A 22,482-nucleotide genomic window follows, 5' to 3' on the forward strand; every position below is an offset into this window, starting at 1 on the left:
TGATACCCATTTTTTGAAATCTTTTTATATCACCTTGTCTATAGTGTGATCAATTAAAAATGCTCTGGTACACAGGGTACTATATGTCTGTTAAATCAAACTTACTAATTGTGTCGTTCAAATCAACTATATATTTACTAACTTTTTGCTTGTTAGGTAACAAACTTGAAATGTGAGTATATATCTGTCACTCTTCTATATAGTATTACAATTTCTCATTTCATCTTTTTTGGTACATATAAGTTGGAATTGAACCTTTTACAATTGTGTAGTGATTAATACTGCTTTTTAAAGAAAAAAGTATAGTTATATATTTAAAATATTATGTCTGACAATACTGTAGCTATCCCCCAGCTTTCTCTTGTTTAGTATTTGCAGGATACATCTTTTCTTTCAATTTTTCAGTGCCCTTGAACTTTAAGTATTTTCCTTGGAAATGACATATAATTGGATTTTTAAAATAACATCTATAATAATAACTGGTTAGTACATTTACATTTATTGTAATTATTGTTATATATTGACATATATATATAATTTTGTTTTTTTTCTGTTTATCTGATTGGTTTTGCTGTTTATTTTTTACTGTGCTTTCTTCCTCCGACTCCGCTTTTTTGGCTTTCTTTGGGTTACTACATTTAAATTTTTTCTTGTCCCTTTGCAGGTTGAAAATTGTATATATTCTATTATTTTTGAGGTTATTCTGGCTTTTTACTAGCATATTGAAGTTAACTTTTTCTAAAGCTCTCTCCTAAACAAACACTATCTTAGATTATTCCAACTTTTTTCAACTTCCTCCTCCCTTATGTGATACTGTTTTCTATCATTTTGTAAACTTTGCATATTAAAGGATAATGTTTTATATTTATTTGCTTAAATCTGTGCCCATTTTACAAAATTTTTAATAATTTTTTCTTACATCTCAAACCTTGCTTCTGAGGTAATTTCCCCACCCTCCTCCCCCGCCCCCGAATTATATACTTTAAAAGTTTCTTTAGTGAAGATATATTAGTGAAAAATTCTCTATTTTATTTTTTATGGAAATGTCTTTATCCATATTTCTAGGTACCAATTCTAAGTTGATAGTTATTTTCCGTCAGTATTTTGTAAATATTTTTGCATGGTCTGTTTAGTTTTATATTCTTGGTAATCTGTCATTCTGGCTATTTGTTAAGAGCCTTTCTTTGTCTTAGATATAATGTAGTTTCATTAAAATTGTGTCAATAGATTTCTTTCTGTTAATTCTACTTGGGATATGTTGTGATTTCTATGTTCATTGATCAATATCTTCAGCAATTCTGAAAGTTTTCCATTTGTTTTCAAATTTTATCCTTATATTCTTTCTGCTTTCTCATGGGACCCTAATTATATTTGTATTTGGTTTTCTCATTCTTTTTCCCATGCTTTCATTTTTTTTCTCTTCATGCTTCATCCTAGCAGCTCTAACATGCATTTTTTTTTTCCTTTGGCTGCTTCTAATCTGATAATTCAACTATCCTTGAATTTTTCATTTAAACATATGTTTTTCAATTTAATAGATCTTAGTTATTATTCAAAATCTACCTGTTCATTCTGTTTATATTCTTTTCATATTTGCTCATATTTGTAATTGCCTTTCATGTTTACTTAAACATTTCATTTGGAGTAATTTTATATCCATCTCTGATAGTTCCCATATTTTAAACAGTTGAAGGCCAAATTATTTGGTTCCTGCTCATTTTTTCTTATGTTGATATGTTTGTATGTTTGGTGAGCTCATATTTACTCAATGTTAATCCATTATATTAGGGGCAGAATGCTTAAAAAATGTGTACTTTCTTTCACAGAGGATTTTCTGTTTTTATTGTGAACCAAAGGGTATTACTAACAGGGTCCTTGACTTAATGTGGAAAACTCAGGATCATATCCTAAACTTTGTCGCTTCCTTTAGCAAGCTCTTAGTCTCTGGATCATATTGCTTTTATTAGTATTTACTCTCAGAGTAGCTTCTCTTCTTGCTATTTATTGCTTACCATTTAGGACTTAGCTCAGGGTATGAGTGTGTGTGTGTGTGTGCGCGTATGCACACATGTGTATGAGAGTGGCAAGGAAAGAATATGTGTCAGATTTTAGAGCTTGGAACTTGGCAGTTATTGTAAATCATGTGAGCTTAATATTCATTAAAAATAGCTTTTATTAATGATCTAGTTTCTTTTTGTTAGGAGGATCCGTTAGGAACTCAAATCTACAAATGTGGAAAGAGACACCTGCTCCTCTAATTTTTACAACAGACCTGTTCTCTTCTCCCTGCAAACTATTTTCTGGCCTTTTTAGAGGTATCTTATAAGTCAATCATATAACAATCCATAGAATATATTTATTACAATTTCTATGTGCAGTTGTCGCATCTTTTTACTAAAGTTAAATGTGACTATGTCTGCCATATCTTATTATTTTTAAATGATTTGATGCTAGACATTCTGGACTATTCATATAGAAGTGGGTGGTCCTCTAGGCCTCATTCATTTTTTGTAGTTTTCAGCCACCTCTATATGCATAAAACGTTTAGAAATGTAAAATATTAAAATGAAAGCATTCTTAATATCCTTTGTTGAGTCAAGGGTAACGATGATAGTGATAGTTGATATATCTGAATGCTTTCTATATATTATAGATTATATTAAGCTCTTACATGATTTAACTCATCGAATCTTCACAACAAACCTATGAAGAACAACTATTTTATTTTTTATAAATGAGCATGAGTTTCCGAAGATGACATTACACAAGTATTCATACTTTATTTACTCATCTAAAATATGCGGAAAAAGGACTAAGTATAGTTATTAATGAAACACAAAATGTTGGTAATAATTACTAGGTTTCCTGCTATATCTTCTTTTGCAGGTATTGTTTCCCTAATCTGTGAGCATATTTTACAGAGTATGTTGAAAAATGGTTTTTATTCTTCAAGATAGTGGGTTTAGATGACATGTAACTTATTGCATTTCCAAATACAGAACCTCTTTCAAATTTGGGTCCCTGCCACTTTATTCTGTCATTTTTAGAGAACCCAGTACTAACTCGAGTGAATCTAGTAAAAAAACTATCAACCAAATATCTACGTGGCCCTGAAAATGAATATAGTGGAATTTGAGCCACTTGACAGATTAAAAATACTAATGAAGGCATAAGGAATAGAGGATTCTGACAAAGGAGAAATATAACATTGACAAAAACTGACTAAAACATTTTACATACAATATGAATTTTATAATTTTATAAAGTTAAGGAAAACAATATTCTCACACTTTGGACCCAGGACTGTTAAAGAATTTTTTTTTTTTCTTTCTTGCTGGCTTTGGATCTTGATTCTAACTAAGAAAAAGCTCTTTGGGGTGGAACTTTGCCTAAGCAAGGCCTTTTGGCTTGGGGACAGAAAGAGCAAATCTTTCCTTTTTGTTGAAAAAAGTATTGGTGAATGAATTTGTTAGTCTGAATTTGTCCAGTGTTTTTAGATTCTTCAGTTAAACTATATCTTTTAAAGCACAACAAAAACATTCTAATTGTTAGGATATTTACTTTAAATGCTAGCAAAATGTCTGTTTTTAGCTTTATGAACAAAAGTGTATGTAGAAATAGAGAGTTAACACAGTAGATAATACTAGTCTACTCTATATTAAGACATTTCTAACTGCAAAAATTGCATGGTAAGAAATTGGTTATATATGAACAATTCTTCTCTTTTATGAAATAAATCGTAGGAAAGCAGATAAATTTATAAGCAAATATTGAAGGATTGTAATAGCAAAAACCATGGTATTATGTTAAAAGTAAATAAAATTCGGATTATGGAATACGAATTGTTGTAATGAACATTTATTTTGAATTTCTTATTCTAGATTACTTCTAAAGGACTCTGTCAACTGTAATTATTATTGTCTTTGGTGTCCAGCCAGTTCATACTGTCTTCATCTTTCAGCACATTATTCTTTATCTAAGAGTGACTAGATGTTTAGGATACATTTTCTTTTGCTGAAATAGTTACAAAATTATTGAGTGCTTGCAATAATTCTTATGTCATAATCATGTTTTATTTAACATATATTAAATTTTAGGCACTATTCTAAGCATGTAACACACATTTGCTAGTTATCGTGAAATTAAATTGTATGCTGCCTGAAAACTTTGAAAAATTAAAGAATATTCATAGATTTATAGTGTTCCATGCTATTTTCTTTATTGTTCTACTACTAATTTAACCATTCATTGCTTTTCCTACTATCTACACTAATGTGGCCTAAATTATCCTTCCTAAAACAAATATTCTTTTTTTTTTCTGTTTTATAAAAATTGTTTGCTTACCTCATATTTTTGGATTATTTTCTTTAGTAAATCACCTTATAAATGTTTATGCATTATTAACAACAACTCTACATTCATTTTTAAGTAGTAATGCCAATGGTAAATACTTTAAAATTTAGTTCTTACTCCATGGTATTTCCCATTTTGATGAAATACAAATGTGAAATTTTTCAGGTTTAGCAGAATTAGGTACCCTGTGTGATCCTTTACGGAGCTGCTCTATTAGTGAAGAAAATGGACTTAGTGCAGCCTTCACCATAGCCCATGAACTTGGGCATGTGTAAGTACCTTCTGTCACCTCAGTACTGTGCCTTCTATTCATTCTATTTAGAATGCCAAAAATTTAATCTTCAATTAAATAATTAGCACCTTTATGTCTTTACAAAATATTTTTAGTACAATTCTTATCCCTGAAATGCTAACTCTGGCTCTTTTGTGATCTATGTTAGGTCAGGCAGGACGCACAGATCAACAGACTAAGCAAAGAACTAGAACTTGGGAATTCTTTTATTTCATTTACTGTACTGGATTACATGACAAGTACTTCTGGCCTCTATTCCTTGTTATCCTATACATGACCAGGTACTGTCCTCTACCATCTTATGGGAGGGCCTACAAGGGATCCTAGTTCTGAGCAACTTCCCCAAATATTTGTAATACCAACTCATTTCTTGCTTTTATAGCTCAGAGCCCCAGTAGAGAATGTAGCACATGGGGATTTATTAATAATTAAGATTTTTAAAAAAATCTTTCTCCCAGATCCAAAGTATTTTGTAAAAATTTGGGGTTCTATCTGTTCCTTTATTATTAAAAATTCTACTAGGGTTCCCTGCTCTAAGAACAGAGGCCGTGATGTCTAGTGATTCCCTTGGAGCTTCTATTGAAATTCAGAAACCCCTCTACAAACTCATCCTCTGAAAAATGATTCCAAATGTACCCCAGAACTCCTAGGATTTCTGGGGTATCTGCTAATAAGGAATTGAGGTTAGAGTTGCCTCTCTTAGTTTGACTATATATTTTTTCCTGGTCATGCCTTGACATCATTAAATTATTCAGCTGGAATAATTCCAAGTGGAGATCATTTTTATTAAACTAGTGTCTCTTCAGTTCCCTTTGAGGATGGTTACAGCTCATGGGCATCAGCAAGATGCACACTCAGATTTCTAAGCTGTTTCTTTAATTGGGGAATAGGGTTAGGAGCATAACTGAGGGTATAGATGCATTGCAATGACATCTGAAAAGTGCTAGTTGCTGGTTTTAGAAACTGTTCTTGCAGAGAGTACCATCTTAAACATTTATTTTCTTCCTGAGAAACTCTAGGTGTCTTTAGAATATGAGTAAGTTGTTTAATTAAAAGATTGATTTAAGTGCGCGTTTCAGCAGACAAGGACTTGAATCAGGTGGTTTCAGTGTTCCTTCTAACTGCGAGTTTATACTTGGGTCCTCAAAAGAATGCAAAGGATCTGTTGCTGACTCACTAATTATTTTTAATATCATTGCTCTTGTGAGGATTTGGTTGCCTAAAACATAGAAATGTTTCTATTACTTCAATTCTATTGATCATCACTTATTGATTATAGACCAGAAACAGTACTTAGGTTTCTTATAAAATAGATGGATATTATAGAATGATATAAAATTAGGGATTAAAGAAGTCCTTTTGAAACTTTAGTAATAATTGATGGTTTAGGATTTAGTGTAGTATCAGCTTTACCTGATATTTCCACACATTTATTAGGATATGCCTGTTCAAAACTGCAGGTATTTTTAAGTGAATGCTTTGTCCACATTGTGCTGAAGTGATCCAGTCTATAGATTTTGGTTGTTTAGATTCAGATATCATATCAACAGACTGTGCTACTCATCAAAGTTATAATCTAGTATTTCTCAGAGATCATGTGCTTCTTAACACAAAGGTAACCTAGTTTCATAATGTTTTATGAAGAGATCAAGAATACAAATTCTGATGTAACCAATTTTATCTGCATTTAACATTATAACATAAATATGAGATTTGTTACTAATGTTGTATACATATTTTAGCATTCTTAATTGTTTTTATTTTTAGATTTAATGTTCCACATGATGATAGTTTTAAATGTAAAGAAACTGGAATTAAACATCAATATCATGTGATGGCTCCAACTTTAAATTACCACACCAGTCCTTGGACCTGGTCAAAATGTAGTCAGAAATATATCACTGAATTCCTAGAGTAAGTCTGATTTTATGTTACTTCAGTTAAATTATTGAAGATTTATTAGGACATAAAATTTGAAATTTGTATGTTTTTTAAAGTGGTTCAATTTTTGTTTAGTTTTTCATTGTTTAGATTTGAGCTTACTTTCACTATACAAATGGAAATTTAAAAGCATGGTAAAATGTTATGAGTATTTCACTCCTAAACAGTTTTTTGGGAGTGGGCATGTAGTTCAGACCTACCTACCTTTTTTTTTTTTCTTTAATTTGGGTTCTCTATTATAAAATTTTTTTTTGGAAAGAGACTTAATGAGAATCACAGCTTCCTTGTGTATGTTTGAAAATTTTTAGAAGCTATTAGGTAATATTTTGAGAAGAGTTTAAGTGGCTCCAGTTTGAAGTGACTTTGAAGGACAGAGAGAAGCTAAAGTCCAACTGTGAATGTTACAAATAGCTCTCTAAAGTCACAAGGATGTTGAGTCTTTGGGTATACATATTCTTTTTTTTTTTAAGCATTTTATTTTTTTATTAGTTTCAAGTATACAGTACCCTAGTTAGACATTTATATACTTTATGAAACAGTCCCCCTAATTACTCTATCGCCCCTCTGGCTCTACACATAGCCATTGGAGACTCTTCCTATCTCTGAAGAGAAGAGGCAGCTCTAGATTTTTCTTCTCTCAACTCTCCATCTCTCACTAAATTTCTTGACTTCCAAACTTCTTTTATCCAAATGGTGTTTCTATCCTAGTTACTGAAACGTGTCCAAAAGTCAAGGCCAAACTATTTCCAGATAATCTTTTTTTTTTTTTTTTGTATAAAGACAAGACCGTTTCACTTCGTCTACATATTCTAATCACTCACTTCTGCAGTTTCTAGTTACCTCTCTTTATGAGACTGTGGGAATAAGTGAAGCCATGCTTTGGGATATATATTCATAAATATATTCCATAATTAAAATCAGTAGTGATCATTTATTCTTGTATGGGAACTTGATTTCAAAGCATAACACACAGTTGCTGATTTATACATGATCTTGCATAACTTTGTTCAATGGCTAACTAAGGGATTAATTAATAATATCAGTGGATGCCCTTCTTTTTGGAAGAGAGTAGTAGTGTGATTTTCTCCAGTGGGAATTTTAAAAGTTCACTTATTCAGTTTTTTTTACAATTCGATATGTCCTTCTAGCCAGTAATTTTCCCAAAAGTATTTCTTTTAATCATTGTAATGGAACAAATTGTTGGTTTTAACCCAGTTGAAATGGTTGAACATTTTCACAAAGTTTTCCGTAGACTCAATATTGTATGACAAACTATGAGTAACAAATACACATTTCCCCTGCTATTTACCACTTTTCTAAGTCCTTTAAGTATGTTATAGACTCTAATAGCAACTTGCAAAGTAGATATTACCACTCAGGGAAGTTGAATAACTTGTCCATAGCTGTGCATCCTGGGAAGCGGCGGAGCCAAAATGCAAACTCCCAAAGCTGGCATTTTTGACTGTGTCGTACTCCTTTTTAACAAAAACTCTTTGAGGTGGAGACAGCATAGTACTTTTTTAAGTTCCTTTGTTTTGTTATTGTTTAGAACTATAAATGTACTTTCTCAACTGATTTGAAAACTAATTTTTTTTTACATTTTGATTATTTGACCATAAAATATAAGGCATTATTTATAGCAAAGTAGACCAAAAGTGTAGTGTGATCACCATGTAAATGTATGCTTCATAAATTATATCCTGATGGATTTATTTGTCATTCTTTTTTTATTAATTAACTTTTTATTTTGGTGATACTGGTTAACGAAATCCAGTAATCATTGTTCTTTTTTGAAATTGTACTTTCAGGGCAATTGTTGGGCTCAGACGAGAACACACATAAAAAGTCCTTTTTAAACTGTGAGGTTTTCTTATTAACTTTGATACGAGCTGGGTTTTAAATTATGAAAAAAAAATTCTCTTTGCAAGTACAGAACTACAGAAAATGTAATAAAGAATCTTATACCGAAATGCATCTATTTATATTCACAATATTTTATTTTCTGTCATCGATATAGTACTGGTCATGGGGAATGCCTCCTTGACAAACCACATGGAAGAATATATGATCTGTCTTCACAACTTCCTGGATTAATGTATGACGTAAACAAGCAGTGTGAGCTTATGTTTGGTCCTGGATCACAAGTGTGTCCCTATTTGGTAAGAAAAATTTTGTCTTTTTTGTTTGAAAACTACCATAAAGTTATAGATAGACTCTATTTCAAAATGCATTTATTCTCTTGAACAGAAGGTGAACTAAATGTATCTTAAAGTTTTTAAGTCATAGAAAAATTTATTTTCCAAAAAGAAGTTGAAAAAAGGGAAACTAAAATTTATTGAGTACTTAATACATGCCAAATACTGTTAGGCACTTAAAATCATCTTCTTTAACTCTCACAAAATCCTATGAAATATTACCATTTAGAAAACAAAGATTTTCGAAAATTAAAAGCATTTAAATATTTATTTTCAAATGATATTATTTGGAAGATGGGGAGAAAATTCTGTGAGACCATTTTGTATTTTGATAATAAGTTGTATTAAAGGCCCAGGAATATAAGAGATTACATTTTAATTTACCTAGATTTGAATCCCAAGGAATGAGATTCGGGGCGTCTTGTTTAGCTATTTTAATTAAGCTATTTTAGATTATTTTGAGGATTTTTCATAGGTTACGTATAGTACTAGATTGTGAGGATCATCAGATCAGAAAGGCGACATTATCTATTCCTTTAAATAAGGATAAGTCCCCAGTGTTCAGTTAAGGATCTGCCACATAATAGGTGCAATACAATAAATGCTGTTGAATGAAGGAATGAAAGTTACTTAACAGTGAGTGCAGGGACATATAAGGAGTACTCCAAATAGTGAATATTGTTCCTAAAATCTCAAATTTATAATCACAAATTTTAGTAAGCCTATAAACATCCAATATGGAAAGAGAAGTTTACCTTAATTTTTTGTTATAAAAGATACATTTCTCTCCTACCCAATTTAGACACGGAATGACCTTTAGATTCAGAAAAAGAAGTATCTTGGGTATAGCTTCTGTGTGCCTCCACAGATTTTTGTTTCTTGTGAAAACTTCAGAATCCTTTGTTCAAAAGTTGAAAGTCTGCATTTTATTCACAAAGTAGGAAACCAGTATATATTATACAGTATTTCTATGCACATTATTCATACATTCCACTATTGGTTCAAAAGGGGCTTTTGGAAACTCCTTGTGAATAACTTGTAACAAGAAAAAGTCCTTTCGGAAAATGTCTTGCAAAGACAGAAAAATGTCTCACATCATTTTGAATATTTCTACTCTAATTCATCTCTTCCATTGCTCAATGTTTGATGAAAATCTAAAAGTTTTTAGAAACTAAATGTTGCCATTTTATGTGTTCAGGGGAAAATCAATGACTAGGACTTAGTAAAAATTTTTTGCTGACTATTTCTAGCTCTGACTGTGAAACCAGGGACTATATAAGTTCAACTTATGAACTGGTGCATTATACTGAATTGATCTGGTGGTTGCAACATTATTTTTACACTTGCTTTCCTGCCTTTTGTTCCTCTGCAGAAACAATGCAGGCGCCTCTGGTGCACGAGTGCAGAAGGAGTTCATAAGGGCTGTCGCACCCAACACATGCCGCTTGCAGACGGAACAAACTGTGGTCCTGGGATGGTAGGTTTTCTCGAAGGGTGAGTCTTGTATCAAGAGATTATCCAAAGATGTGACTACCAATTGGTAGTGACAAAATAGTCATGGAGATATAAAGTACCACATAAGGAATGTAGCAAATAATATTGGAATAACTATGGTGTCAGAGGGGCACTAGATTTATCGGGCTGATCACTTTGTGAGTTATATAGATGTCTAATCATTGTGTTGTACACCTGGAACTAACATAATATTGTATGCCAATTATAATTGAAAAATAAAAATATTATTAAAGACATAAAAGATTATCCAAAGATGTGATTAATCTGCATTTATATTATTAAAGACATATAAAAAGATTATCCAAAGATGTGATTAATCTGCATTTCAGCACTCTTCATTATTCAGTCAACTTTTGTTCTGCTAGTTCTAATAATATTGTTGCTGTGTTTGTTTGTTGTACTATGTTGTCAAGTAAATTTTTATTTTGCTCTTTTCTCAAGATCTAGCAGATGAATATTAACATTGCATATAGTTATATAAATATGCAGTTATATAGTTATCTAAGTATATTATAGCCTTGTTATTAAAAATTAGTAAAGATATAAAGGTCCTAATATTTCAGCAAATCCCCAAATTCAAGGATGTTACTATTGCATACATTTTCTCCCATAAAATTCAGTTGAGTATAACTAAAAGTTTTAAGTGGCTTCTTTAGGTCTTTATTGGTTCTAAACTATTAAACTACATTATACCCCTAAAATAAACTCTACAATACTACATCTTACCATTTTAACATCAGTCATGAACTTAGGCAAATCTGCCAGCATGATGAGTGATAGGGCTCACTGTGATAATGAAACATGTATGTGTGGATGAAGTCAGATTGTACTTGGGGCTCCAGTGTGAAGTCAAGCTATCTGGGCCTTGGTGCAGTGTTGTCTGCACCGAGTAAGTTTTAGGCTCTTAGCTTCCTCTGAGCTACCACAGTGCAAAAGGAACACTTGGTTGGCAATGGGTTGGCTAGTGCTGCCTGAGTTCACATTAGGCAAAAGTAAAAATTTCTTAAAATTAAGTTCAGTGCACTAGCTGAACTTGTGCCTTTACCACCTGTTGCTTCATTGAAATGTTTGGACCAGCTACTGCCCTTCACTTTTTCATCAAAAGCCACGTGTTTTCCATATCACTCACATCACAAATGAATTATTAAAATTTAGAAATTCAGCAGTTTTTGCAGTATCCGAAGTACTCATTGAAATGGTTTAGCACTCAAATTATTTTAGGATCAAAATGCTACTGGATTTCTTTAGATCATATATTTAAGCTAGAACTGAATTTTAAAATTTGATCTTTAACATTTCTATTTTGAGGATAAGAATTATTAAAATGAGCATCCTTGTACAGGTCTTCTTGTGTGCATATGTTTGCATTTTTCTTGGATAAATACCTAGAACAGAATTACTGGGTCATAGAGTAGTTGTAATTTAACGTCAGAAGAGAATGCCAAACAATTTTCCAAAATACATGTACCATTTTATATTCCCTCAAGCGATGGATGAAAATTGCAGTTGCCCTGCATTCTCTGCCAGTTTTTAATATTGCCAGTATTTTAATAAAACTTTAACCATTCTAGTAGGTGTAAATTGGAATCTCATTGTGGTTTTAATTTAAATTTCCCTGATTATTATCAGTGTTGAGCATCTTTTCATGTGCTTATTAGCCATTTGAACATTTCCCCAATGACATGAGGAAATGGTAGGCATAGATTTGTTGGAATTAAGGTGAATGTGAAGAGACACTGAGACCTATTTTAAAACCCATGTAGGTAAAACCAGAGTTGTTTGGGGCAACAATGTGTGGATCATAATAGATATAAATTTCCTTTTTAAAATTAATTGAAGATAGCAGCTATACATTAGCAATATCCAGTATTAAATGGACCTTTTATTCAAGGGAAATTTTAACCAAGTGTCCTGTAATTTTGCTTTAAATGGACTCTTCTTTAGTCCATTTATCTAGTGACTATCTTATATGTGAGACTATTTGCTAAATGCTTTTGCTAATAAATCCATTTTTATGAAGACATGGTAAACCCATCTGACAGTTAATTTTACTACGTGATGAATAGTATAACATTCTATCTTTTTTATGCTCTGATCTCTTAGATACACATACACATACCCACATATAGAGAGAGCAAGAGAGGAAACACAAGAGTGCATGCAGGGATTATTGAAATGTTTCTGGAAGATGCTCACAAAATTCGCATGCACATAGTACATTCTATTCTGAGATGATTTTGTTCACCGTTGTATTGAATGATTTGTTCTAATGGAGGGCACAAAGTGTTTTTCTTTTTAATAAGCTTATGGGATTCATTCAGCCAAGATTTATTAAAGGCCTGCTATATGATCAACTTAGATCAAGTTAACAGATTTTGAAAGGGCAAGGCAGGAGTTCAATTTGGGGTTGCTGGTTTGAAATGTTTATTATACATTCAAGTGAAGATGAGGAAGCAGCTGTATATACAGTCTGGAGTTCAGGAGAGATCTGAACTGAGAGTGATTGTTGATAGAGAAGAATAAAGGGCCAAGATCTGAGCCTGTGGACATTCTAATAAGTCAGAAAGAAGAAGAAGAAACAGCAAAAGAAACTGTAAAAAAGTAATCATTAAAGAAGAAAGTAAACCAAAAGTGTGCAGAGCCCTGAAAACTAAAAGAAAAATAATGTATCAAGAAGAATAATTAGCTATATCACACACTGCTAGGTCAAGGAAGATAGACTGAGAACTGGCCATTGGTTATGGCATTGTGTAGAGCCATGGAGAGAGCTACACATGAGCAGATTCATGGAGGTATACGAGCTCGTCTGGGTGAGTTATGAAGTTATGAGAGAATAGGCAGAGAGTTAGACAATGAGCATAGACAACCCTTTCAAGGAGAAACAGGACAGTAGCTCATGAAGACAGTGAGTTCTAAGAAATCTTTTGTTTTTAAAATAGAAGAAACAAGAGTATTAGAATATTTTAGTGGAGTACTTTTCAAATTGTCTCTAGTAAAGAACTAGTCTTAAAAATTTTTCTAATTTTTTTTTTGTACAAAATGATAGAAATGATTGACTAGGAAAATGAAAGAAGATATTCAAAATTTAAGCCAGATTTTTGTATGGAAAACAAGATGGCAGTTTCTCAAAAAATTAAAAATAGAATTATCATATGACCCAACAATACTACTTCTGGGTGTATATCCAAAAGAATTAATACCAGAGTCTTGAAGAGATATTTGCACGCTCATGTTCTTAACAGCATTACTTATAGTAGCCAAGAGGTGGAGCAACCCAACTGTCCATCAACAGATGAATAAATAAAATGTGGTATATATGGACAATGAAACATGGTTCAGCTTTTTTTAAAGGAAGAAAATTCTGACATGCTACAACATATATAAACCTTGAGGACATTATGCTAAATGAAATAAGCCAGTTATAAAATGACAAAAACTATGATTTCAATTATATGAGATATCTAGAGTAATTACATTTTTAGAAACAAAATAGAATAATGGTTGCCAGGGGTCAGGAGGAAGAGAGAATGAGGAGTTATTGTTTTTATTTTGAGAAGATGAAACGCTGTGGATGGACAATGTTGAGGTTGCACATGATGTGAATGTACTTAATGCCCTTGAACTTGTACACTTAAAAGTAGTTAAGATGGTAAACTTTGCTATGAATAAGAAATAAAATTAAAAAAATATAAGCTAATTATTAAATTAACTTTAATAAACATAAAAGTACTCTGTCAAAATCTTATAAAAGTTTCTAAATGCTTACTCTGAATTTCTGTACTCCTCCCCCCACAGACTGACAGCTGCTAGTCTAGTTCATAGACGGGCATCGGTGCCTGCACCACATTAGCTTTTGTAGTGGGGGCTGGAACAAAGACGATGTAGGAGAGGAGAGAGAACTGCTGGATTGATGTTTTGAGTAGTGAGAAGGGAAGGGATGAGATTAAATGCATAGGTGGAAGGGTTGACTTTGGCTAGGATCCTGGATTTTTCATGTAAACAAATAGGAAGGCATAGATGCTTTTGGAGGGTAGAAGAGGTAGTGGAAGATTGTGGCAGATTCTTCCGTAAGTTTATATTTTCTTAATGAAAGTAAACTGATTATTGAGACTTTGGATGAGATGGAATAGAAATTTAGCTAAAAGAGTGAGAGTGATAACTTTGCATAAAAGAACAAAAGCATGGATATATATTGTATTGATCTAATATTTGCTTTTAAAAAATATTTATTTTATTAAGTTTTTTCCATATTTATGTCTTCTCTCCCATAGAAAAACTCTAAATCTTAAAGGCAAGGGAAAAAAATTTATTCTTTTTTTATTCCAAAATCATCTTATAGTTACTTGGTAGATGCTCAGTGAATATTCATAACATGGCGTTATATGTAATCACATATCTGAATTAACATTTTGCTTTAAATTGTACATACATTTTGTTCATCTGTTGATCTTCATGCTGTTATCATAATTACTGTGATGTTATGATTAGATATACATGAATCATTTCTTTTTGTGTTATTTTTATAGCATTGCCACCATGGGCTCTGTGTAAACAAAGAAATGGAAACACGTCCTGTAGATGGTGAATGGGGACCATGGGGACCTTACAGTTCTTGTTCGAGAACATGTGGAGGTGGAATCAAAAGCACAACGAGGCTCTGTAATCGTCCCGAGTATGTCTTTTTTATGTCACTGTAAATTAAGATTATCTCAAGGCACCAGAAAATAAACATCAGTTTCATTCACTTCTAAACTGGAGGTCAGTCTGTAAGTTTCCAAGATTCAGAAAACTTCTAGAATACTTTAAGCCATGTTGCTTCATACCTTGTTCAATTCAGACCTAAAAACAAAACAAAACAAAACAAAAAACTAAATAGATAAAAATAATTTTCAGAATCCGAGTTGAGACAGAGCCATTTGTTTTCTAATTTAGTGTAAATTTGAGAAACAGTTATAATAGTAATATAATGGCATTTTAAAAAATTAAATGTTTCTATTGAAAGGCCTTTTTCCCTTCAACTATGTCTTGGCTCTCCTGGACAAAATATGTAGTGTCATCACTACTTGTAATTTGACATGTCAGATTTTCTTTCTCTGCTTCTTATGATATAGATGCATCAGTGTCTTTAGCCGGAATAAGTGCTGAAACATATCCCGCCTCATCACTATTTAAAAGAACTTAGAGATTCCATAAAGATTTTTAAATTATGTTGTTATATGATATATAAGTTGGTAAGCAGTACAATACTTTTCACTTAGTCTATTAACAAGATTTTTTAATGCAGAAATGGGATATACTATGAATAAAATCTGAGTTCATTTAAATTTTCAAAAAAATTATGCTAGAAGTCTTTATATTAAAAAATGCTGAGAATAGAGTTTTTATTTTTCAACATAAGTGAAGATAGAGATGGATGGCTATAGGTTGATACCACGAAGCTCTTTGAACTGAGCGATAAGTAGAATATACATGACAAAGATGCATATATATTCCTTTTTTTATTTAACATGGTATTCACTTTCTTATCATCTTTGGCTCATTTTCTCTTTTTTCCCCCCAGAAAATGAACAAACCCTATTTTGAAGTTTTAAAACAAATTCCCATCATGAGTTAGTTCCTTGTTAGATAATCAAGTCATGAATAAGATATCATTTCTGCCTTTCAGGCCACAGTGTCCACTACGATGGATATTTTTAGTTTATTAACCATAGAATTACTTAAAGACCGTGTTGCATACTTATGTTATATACAAAGTGTGAGAGGTTTTCCAGAACCTGGAAAAGAATGGAACAGATTTAGAAACAAATGGTAGTTATAATATTGTACTGATGTGCTTTAAAATGTAATGAATTTGACTAGGCCAAGAAACGGAGGAAAGTACTGTGTGGGCCGCAGGATGAAATTTCGATCATGTAATACTGATTCATGTCCAAAAGGCAAGCAAGACTTCCGCGAGAAGCAGTGCTCTGATTTTGATGGTAAACATTTCAACATCAATGGTCTTTCCCCTAACGTTAGATGGCTTCCAAAGTACAGTGGGAGTAAGTAATTAGAATACTTTTTTTTTTGGAAAACTTTTTTTGAGACATAGGAACACACAGCTGAATTACTGTACATCGAAATTTTGACTTTTTTTTACAGTTGCCATAAAAGATCGCTGTAAACTCTATTGTCGGGTTGCTGGAACCACCAGCTTCTATCAGTTGAAGGACAGGGTTGCCGATGGTACGCCTTGTGGAACCGAAACTAATGACATCTGTGTGCAAGGCCTGTGTCGGGTAAGCAAAGTTACTATATTTAAGGTGACTTTCAGAATGCTTTTGCTTCTATTACTTCAGCATACATGCTTGTGAATTCCCATATTGCAACCTTTGGTAACAATCACACTATCTATAGGAGTATTATTCATTAGGAGACTGTCTAGTAGATGATTTAATGCCATCAAGAGTGGCTCATGAAGCATTAAAATACGTCTGCTGATTTTGTTTTGCTCGTGGTGCTCAAAATTAAGAGATGAGGTCGACTTTCTGAAAAGATAAAATATTAGGACTAGGACACAAGAGTTGTAAAGTCCTTTTAGTACTTCAGATGTCACCTTCTGTTGTGACATTTTTTTCCTCCCTCTGAGTTAGAAGAGATATCTTCCCTCTTTCCATTCCTGTCTCTTACTTCTTGGGTACATGCACCAAACATTTACTGAGTTACCTACTAGATGTCAGATAAAAGGATGGAACGGAGCACTGGCCTCCAAGGTGGTCACAGATTTGTGGGGAGATTGGCAGGTAAACAATTAGAATGTAGTGCTATGGAGTCATCTGCAAGGTGGCACCAGGATGTTGAAGAAAATGTCTTATTTACGGGGAGGTGGGTAAGGATTTGGAGGATGCTTATGGAGGGTGTGAGGCTTGAGCTAATTATTGAGAATGAGTAGGTTTTAGAAAGGTGAGGAAGTAAGGGACCATGGACCATGGTTGGAGGTAGGGTTAGCTGATGGTTGTTGTATGCACTTTTCTTAAGTCCTTGGAGATTCCTGGAAGGATTTGGAGTTGAGCAAGAGATACGATTTGATGTACATATTAGAATCTTCAGAATGTACTGGATTAGGAGAAGATTGGAGATAGGTGGGCCATTTAGCAGGAGTTTAGATGAGAGCAGATATGACCCCGAATTAAAGCGTACACATTGCAGATGGCGATCTTAAAAATGTGTGATAAGTTTGAGAACTGGGATAGTGATTGCTGGCTAAAGAATGCAGGTATCATCTTATGAACTCATTCCTTTGGTTAAGTGGAACAATAGGACCAAGTTTTCCCTATAAGCAAACATCTATTTCCAGTTACCCAGGTGATAAATGGTCTTGCACACAAAGTGCTAATGAGATGTTCAAAGAAACTTAAAATAACTTACAAATTGGAAGTAGCTTAAATACTGGAAAAAGAGGTACTCAGTTGCCTGAAAAATTTGTTTTAAAATCAAAATCAACAGCGGGAAGTCTTATATAATGAAAAAATGACGATTATCTGAATATACAGATACATACTATCAGAAAATACCTGGTCGAAAGGATCATTTTGGAAATATTTGCCTTGTGTATAAAAATTCATGGGCTTTATGAAATTTTCTTTTCTGATCACTATATTTAGGGGAGTAGTCCAAAGAACTAAAAGTTATTGAATGTATGCAGGGGACACCATCTGCACAGAGAGGAGCTGCGCTCGTTCTCTCAAACCTGTGAAACAAACCCTTTACTTTCACCTTTATGTATTCATTCTTTCCATACGCACTGTTTATTATGCTGGGTATTAATTTTGAAGAAATAAACTGTTTCTTTCAAATGTATGCAGTTTATTCCCAGAGTTCTAATGTAATGAGTTGTTAAAAAATGGATCACGAGTGACATCTTTTTGGAGTTATTTTAAGGTTGCTTACATAATCATATTTTTTATCCCTTTTAAATTATATTTCTTTAAAGAGTGGCTTTTAAATGATGAATCGAGGAATTACTGTCAGTGTTTATTATAATGTGGATGCCTAGGTTTTACTTTCAAGGATTTTTAATTCAGAAAACTTGGGAATCTGCCTTTTTAAATGTCACCCCATGTGATTTGGATACAGAGGTATGTGAATGACCTTTTGGAAAACACTTTTTTCAACCATTTGAACAGAGATGTGAAAATATTGATGTGCACAAGATCAGTGGATATTAAAAAATCCTGTATTGACTCTTCTATTAACTGAAAGAACATTTGTGAAAAGAACTTTGTAAAGCACCATGTTCATTATTCGTCATTTTTATAATATTGACCGTTGTATTTTGAAGCAAGCTGGCTGTGATCATGTGTTGAACTCCAAGGCCAGGAGAGACAAATGTGGAGTATGTGGTGGGGATAACTCCTCATGCAGAACAATGGCAGGGGTCTTCAACAGTGCTCATTATGGTAAGCTCTGCATTTGTTTCTAGTTTTCCCTTTTATTTGATGTAATAATGAGTATATAATGAAGGTAAAATAGTAATGGTATGTTATTGTTTTGTCTGCTCTATATCCTTAGTTGGAAATGGCTGTTAAAACTTTCCTAAATATAAAAAATTAAATCTTATACCAGATGTATCCTTGAATTAATGAATTTACCTACTCAGGGCAAATCTTATTTTTTAAAAAATGTATTAGGTGCATTTATTAGAGTAAATCCACTGCTATTTGACAATGATGTGTGAATAGTCCCTCTGATTAATGATGTATTTTTACTGCTGTTCTTATAATCTCTGATGTATGTATTTATAACTTTCCCAGGAAACTTGCTTTTAATTATCTTTCATCATTTGAACCACATTTTTTTTTTGTATGACCTGGCTTATCTGTTGCATTTCTTATTGATGATATATTGAAAATGTTGATTGAAGGTAAAGGATGAAACCATTAACTTAAATGTGGATTTGGGATTATTATTACATTTTCCAGGAAGTATCTTGATTACACATAGAATTGGCATTTGGCCATGATTTCATTTTTCTTCAAAATTGTTAGGAGAATATAATATATCAGATATTTTCCATTCTAAAATTTCATAGGAAACATTTTTTATTTTTATGGTAGTAAAAGCAGCCCTTTAGAACTTTCCTTGCAATATGAAAATGTATTTTTTACAGTTTTATTGTTCAGCTTTAAATTATGTTCACATGTGTTCGAACACAGTTTACATTAGTATGAATTGCTTCAATTAAAGCAGTACAATTTAAAACAAAATCATTTTTATACATATTAAAAGTATAGTACATTTCACACTCTGGTGATGCTAATGAATCCGACTTACTAGATGACTTGATATATTTTTCCAGTTTTTATGATTCATTATTTCATGGGAGTCACATATATTTGACCCCTTTTATAACCAATGGCACACATTTGTCAAAGACTGGTTCTGTATTCACTGAAAAAATTTTTTCTATATAAAACCACATGCACCAAATTATCATATATTTAACCTTGCCAGAATTGTACTATGAATTAATCAGTTTGCAAATGGAAAAAGATGTTAAACTCATTTGCAGGGTCTGAATAGCATTTGTTACTTTACTGCCCCCTGGTGGTAGCCTTTATCTTGTCACTTTTGCTATACCTAGGAATTGCTTTCCTGAAAAAATAGCAAAGACAAATAGTAGAGGTTATAGGAATATTTTATAGTGAAAACATGAATTAAAATTATTCTCATAGACTGATAACCTTCCACCATATCCATATAGTGTATACAGAATCAATAGACCATTTATCAACTATATTTAAATGTGATGCCTCAGGAATAAATAAAGCTGCTCTAAAAACATGCAAGGTAATTTCATTTTGGGGTTGCAAACTTAAGCTCTTCTAAACTTTGTCTTCTTAAGTTTATTCAATATTTATCACAGTTAGTGTACAAGATAAAGTTCAACTCCTTTTATTCATGTATTAAATAGAAGGGAAAGTCCTAAAAAGGAAAAGGAAAAACTTAGAACAATATCACTAGAGCAAATGAGAGCATTTGGACAATTATGTAATATGAGTGTTTTTAGCATAGGGAAAATGTTCTTTCTTGTTTAATATATATTTAATGTAGTGTTTCCTCATCTTTTGGGCAGTGCCAGTGTTGCTGATTTTGGTCGCATAAAAGAGAAATATTATTTTCACTTCTCTCGAATAAACTTTTGACAGTTTATTAATAGACTCAAAAAATACTGTAAAGTTTTGGAGATAGCTATAAGGAATATTGTTTACACTAGAAACTAAAAGCTTAAGATAAATATGCTTTTCATTAACTCACATTATTTCGCTGTTTACTGAGTCTCTGTGTATACATATAGCAATGACCAACTCTTTTCATATCTTTTGGAATTTTGAATAGCATGTGGAATCTTGTATTTAGAAAAAGTTATCAGGAAGTATAAAATATAAAAGTATTAGTCAAATTTATAAATGAATATATATTAAATATCTCAGAAGCTATAATACTAGCTTCATTCTTTTTCAAAAATTTATTTTTATTAAGTTTATTGGGGTGACTGGTTAATAAAATTATATAGGTTTCAAGTATACAATTCAATAATATGTCATCTGTAGATTGTATGTTCACTACCCAAAGTCAAATCTCCTTCTATCACCATATAATTGTCCCCCTTTACCCTTTTCTATCCCACTCATTCCCTCTGGTAACCACTAAACTGTTGTCTGTGTCTATGAGTTTTTGTTTGTCTTGTTTGTTGCTTTCAGCTTTATATCCCACATAAGTGAAATCATATGGTTCTCAGCTTTTTCTGACTTATTTTGCTTAGCATAATCTCAAGATCCATCCATGTTGTCGCAAATGGCATTATTTCATCTTTTTTCTTATGACTGAGTAATATTCTATTGTGTATATGTACCACATCTTCTTCATCCAATCATCTATCAATGGACATTTGGGTTCCATCCTTGGCCACTGTGAATAATGCTGCAGTGAACATAGGGGTGCATATATCTTTACAGATCAATGTTTTCAAATTTGGGGGCTAAATACCTAGAAGAGGGATTGCTGGGTCCCAATAACAAGTGTTGGAAAGGTTGTGGGATATGGTAACTCTATTCTTATTTTTTTGAGGAACCTCCATACTGTTTTCCATAGTGGCTGTACCAATTTGCAGTCCCACCAGCAGTGTATGAGGGTTACTTTTTCCCCCACAACCTTTCCAACACTTGTTATTTTTGTCTTTTTTGACAATGGCCATTCTTACAGGTGTATGGTTTTGATTTGCATTTCCCTAACTGAATACTAGCTTCATTCTTATTCCACATTCAGATTTTAGAAGTAAGAAAAATTAGAAAATGCACTTTAAGAATCCCAAACTCTGTATGTTTTTAGACAACAACCACTTTTTGTGAATCCTTAGTAATTTGTACAAGGCATTGATTAAAAAAGAATAAGCACTAGTATTTCTTATCAAAGATAAAATGAAATTAAGTCTGACTATGGACTATGCTGTTGAAATTTTTCAACCATTCAGCAGTCATAGGCTCTGGGCCATCTGTTTTTTGTGAAAGTTAACGTGTATAAAATTATATTGCAGGTTATAATGTCGTTGTAAAGATTCCCACAGGAGCAACGAACATTGATATTCTTCAGCACAGCTATTCTGGAAAACCAGAAGATGACAATTACCTCGGTAAACATTTCTAGTAAACAGCAGCCAATATGCGGTTTGTGTGTGATTTCATGGAGGTCTGTGGTTGATATAAATTCTTGGAAGGCAAGAAGAGCCCCTTGAACAAACATGCAATTTCAGTTCCTATTGAGCTTGAGCTTGAGTCATCTGACTCCCTATGTGTTTTCTCCTTGAGCTGTATGTACACTGTATCCTATTTAAAAAATATGAAACTAAATAAAACCGGAAAAGTAAATTCAAGTTTTTTCCCCACAAGAGTGTTTTAGATAACCAAAGGTTATATTCAGTTAAAGTTACATGTATATTTAGAATAAAATCATCATCTATCTTTTTATCTAAAATTAATTACAGACTTCTTTGGGGTTAGATGTTTTAAAGAATTTTCTTGTGGTTTTTTTATTTTTTTAAATTTAGGAAAAGAATTTAAATACAGTTTTTAAAAAGCTCTTATGTTAAAGAAAAACAGAACTATGATTTTATATTTTTAGATGTTAATTAGTATAATCAGTATATTG

The 22,482-nt window shown here is 32.3% G+C and overlaps 1 protein-coding gene across 1 annotated transcript in view; it reads left to right on the forward strand.

Moving 5' to 3' along the window:
- Positions 1–22,482, forward strand: part of ADAMTS20 (ADAM metallopeptidase with thrombospondin type 1 motif 20) — a 150,296-nt gene that overhangs the window by 53,855 nt on the left and 73,959 nt on the right. The window contains exons 8-16 of the mRNA XM_006916882.3: positions 4,519–4,624; positions 6,413–6,559; positions 8,604–8,745; positions 10,154–10,258; positions 14,823–14,968; positions 16,156–16,337; positions 16,438–16,574; positions 18,617–18,734; positions 21,872–21,967. Of these exons, the coding sequence (XP_006916944.1) occupies positions 4,519–4,624; positions 6,413–6,559; positions 8,604–8,745; positions 10,154–10,258; positions 14,823–14,968; positions 16,156–16,337; positions 16,438–16,574; positions 18,617–18,734; positions 21,872–21,967 (1,179 nt within the window). The remainder of the gene's footprint in view (positions 1–4,518; positions 4,625–6,412; positions 6,560–8,603; positions 8,746–10,153; positions 10,259–14,822; positions 14,969–16,155; positions 16,338–16,437; positions 16,575–18,616; positions 18,735–21,871; positions 21,968–22,482) is intronic.

Source organism: Pteropus alecto, unplaced genomic scaffold (assembly GCF_000325575.1).
Source record: "Pteropus alecto unplaced genomic scaffold, ASM32557v1 scaffold196, whole genome shotgun sequence".
NCBI lineage: Eukaryota > Metazoa > Chordata > Mammalia > Chiroptera > Pteropodidae > Pteropus > Pteropus alecto.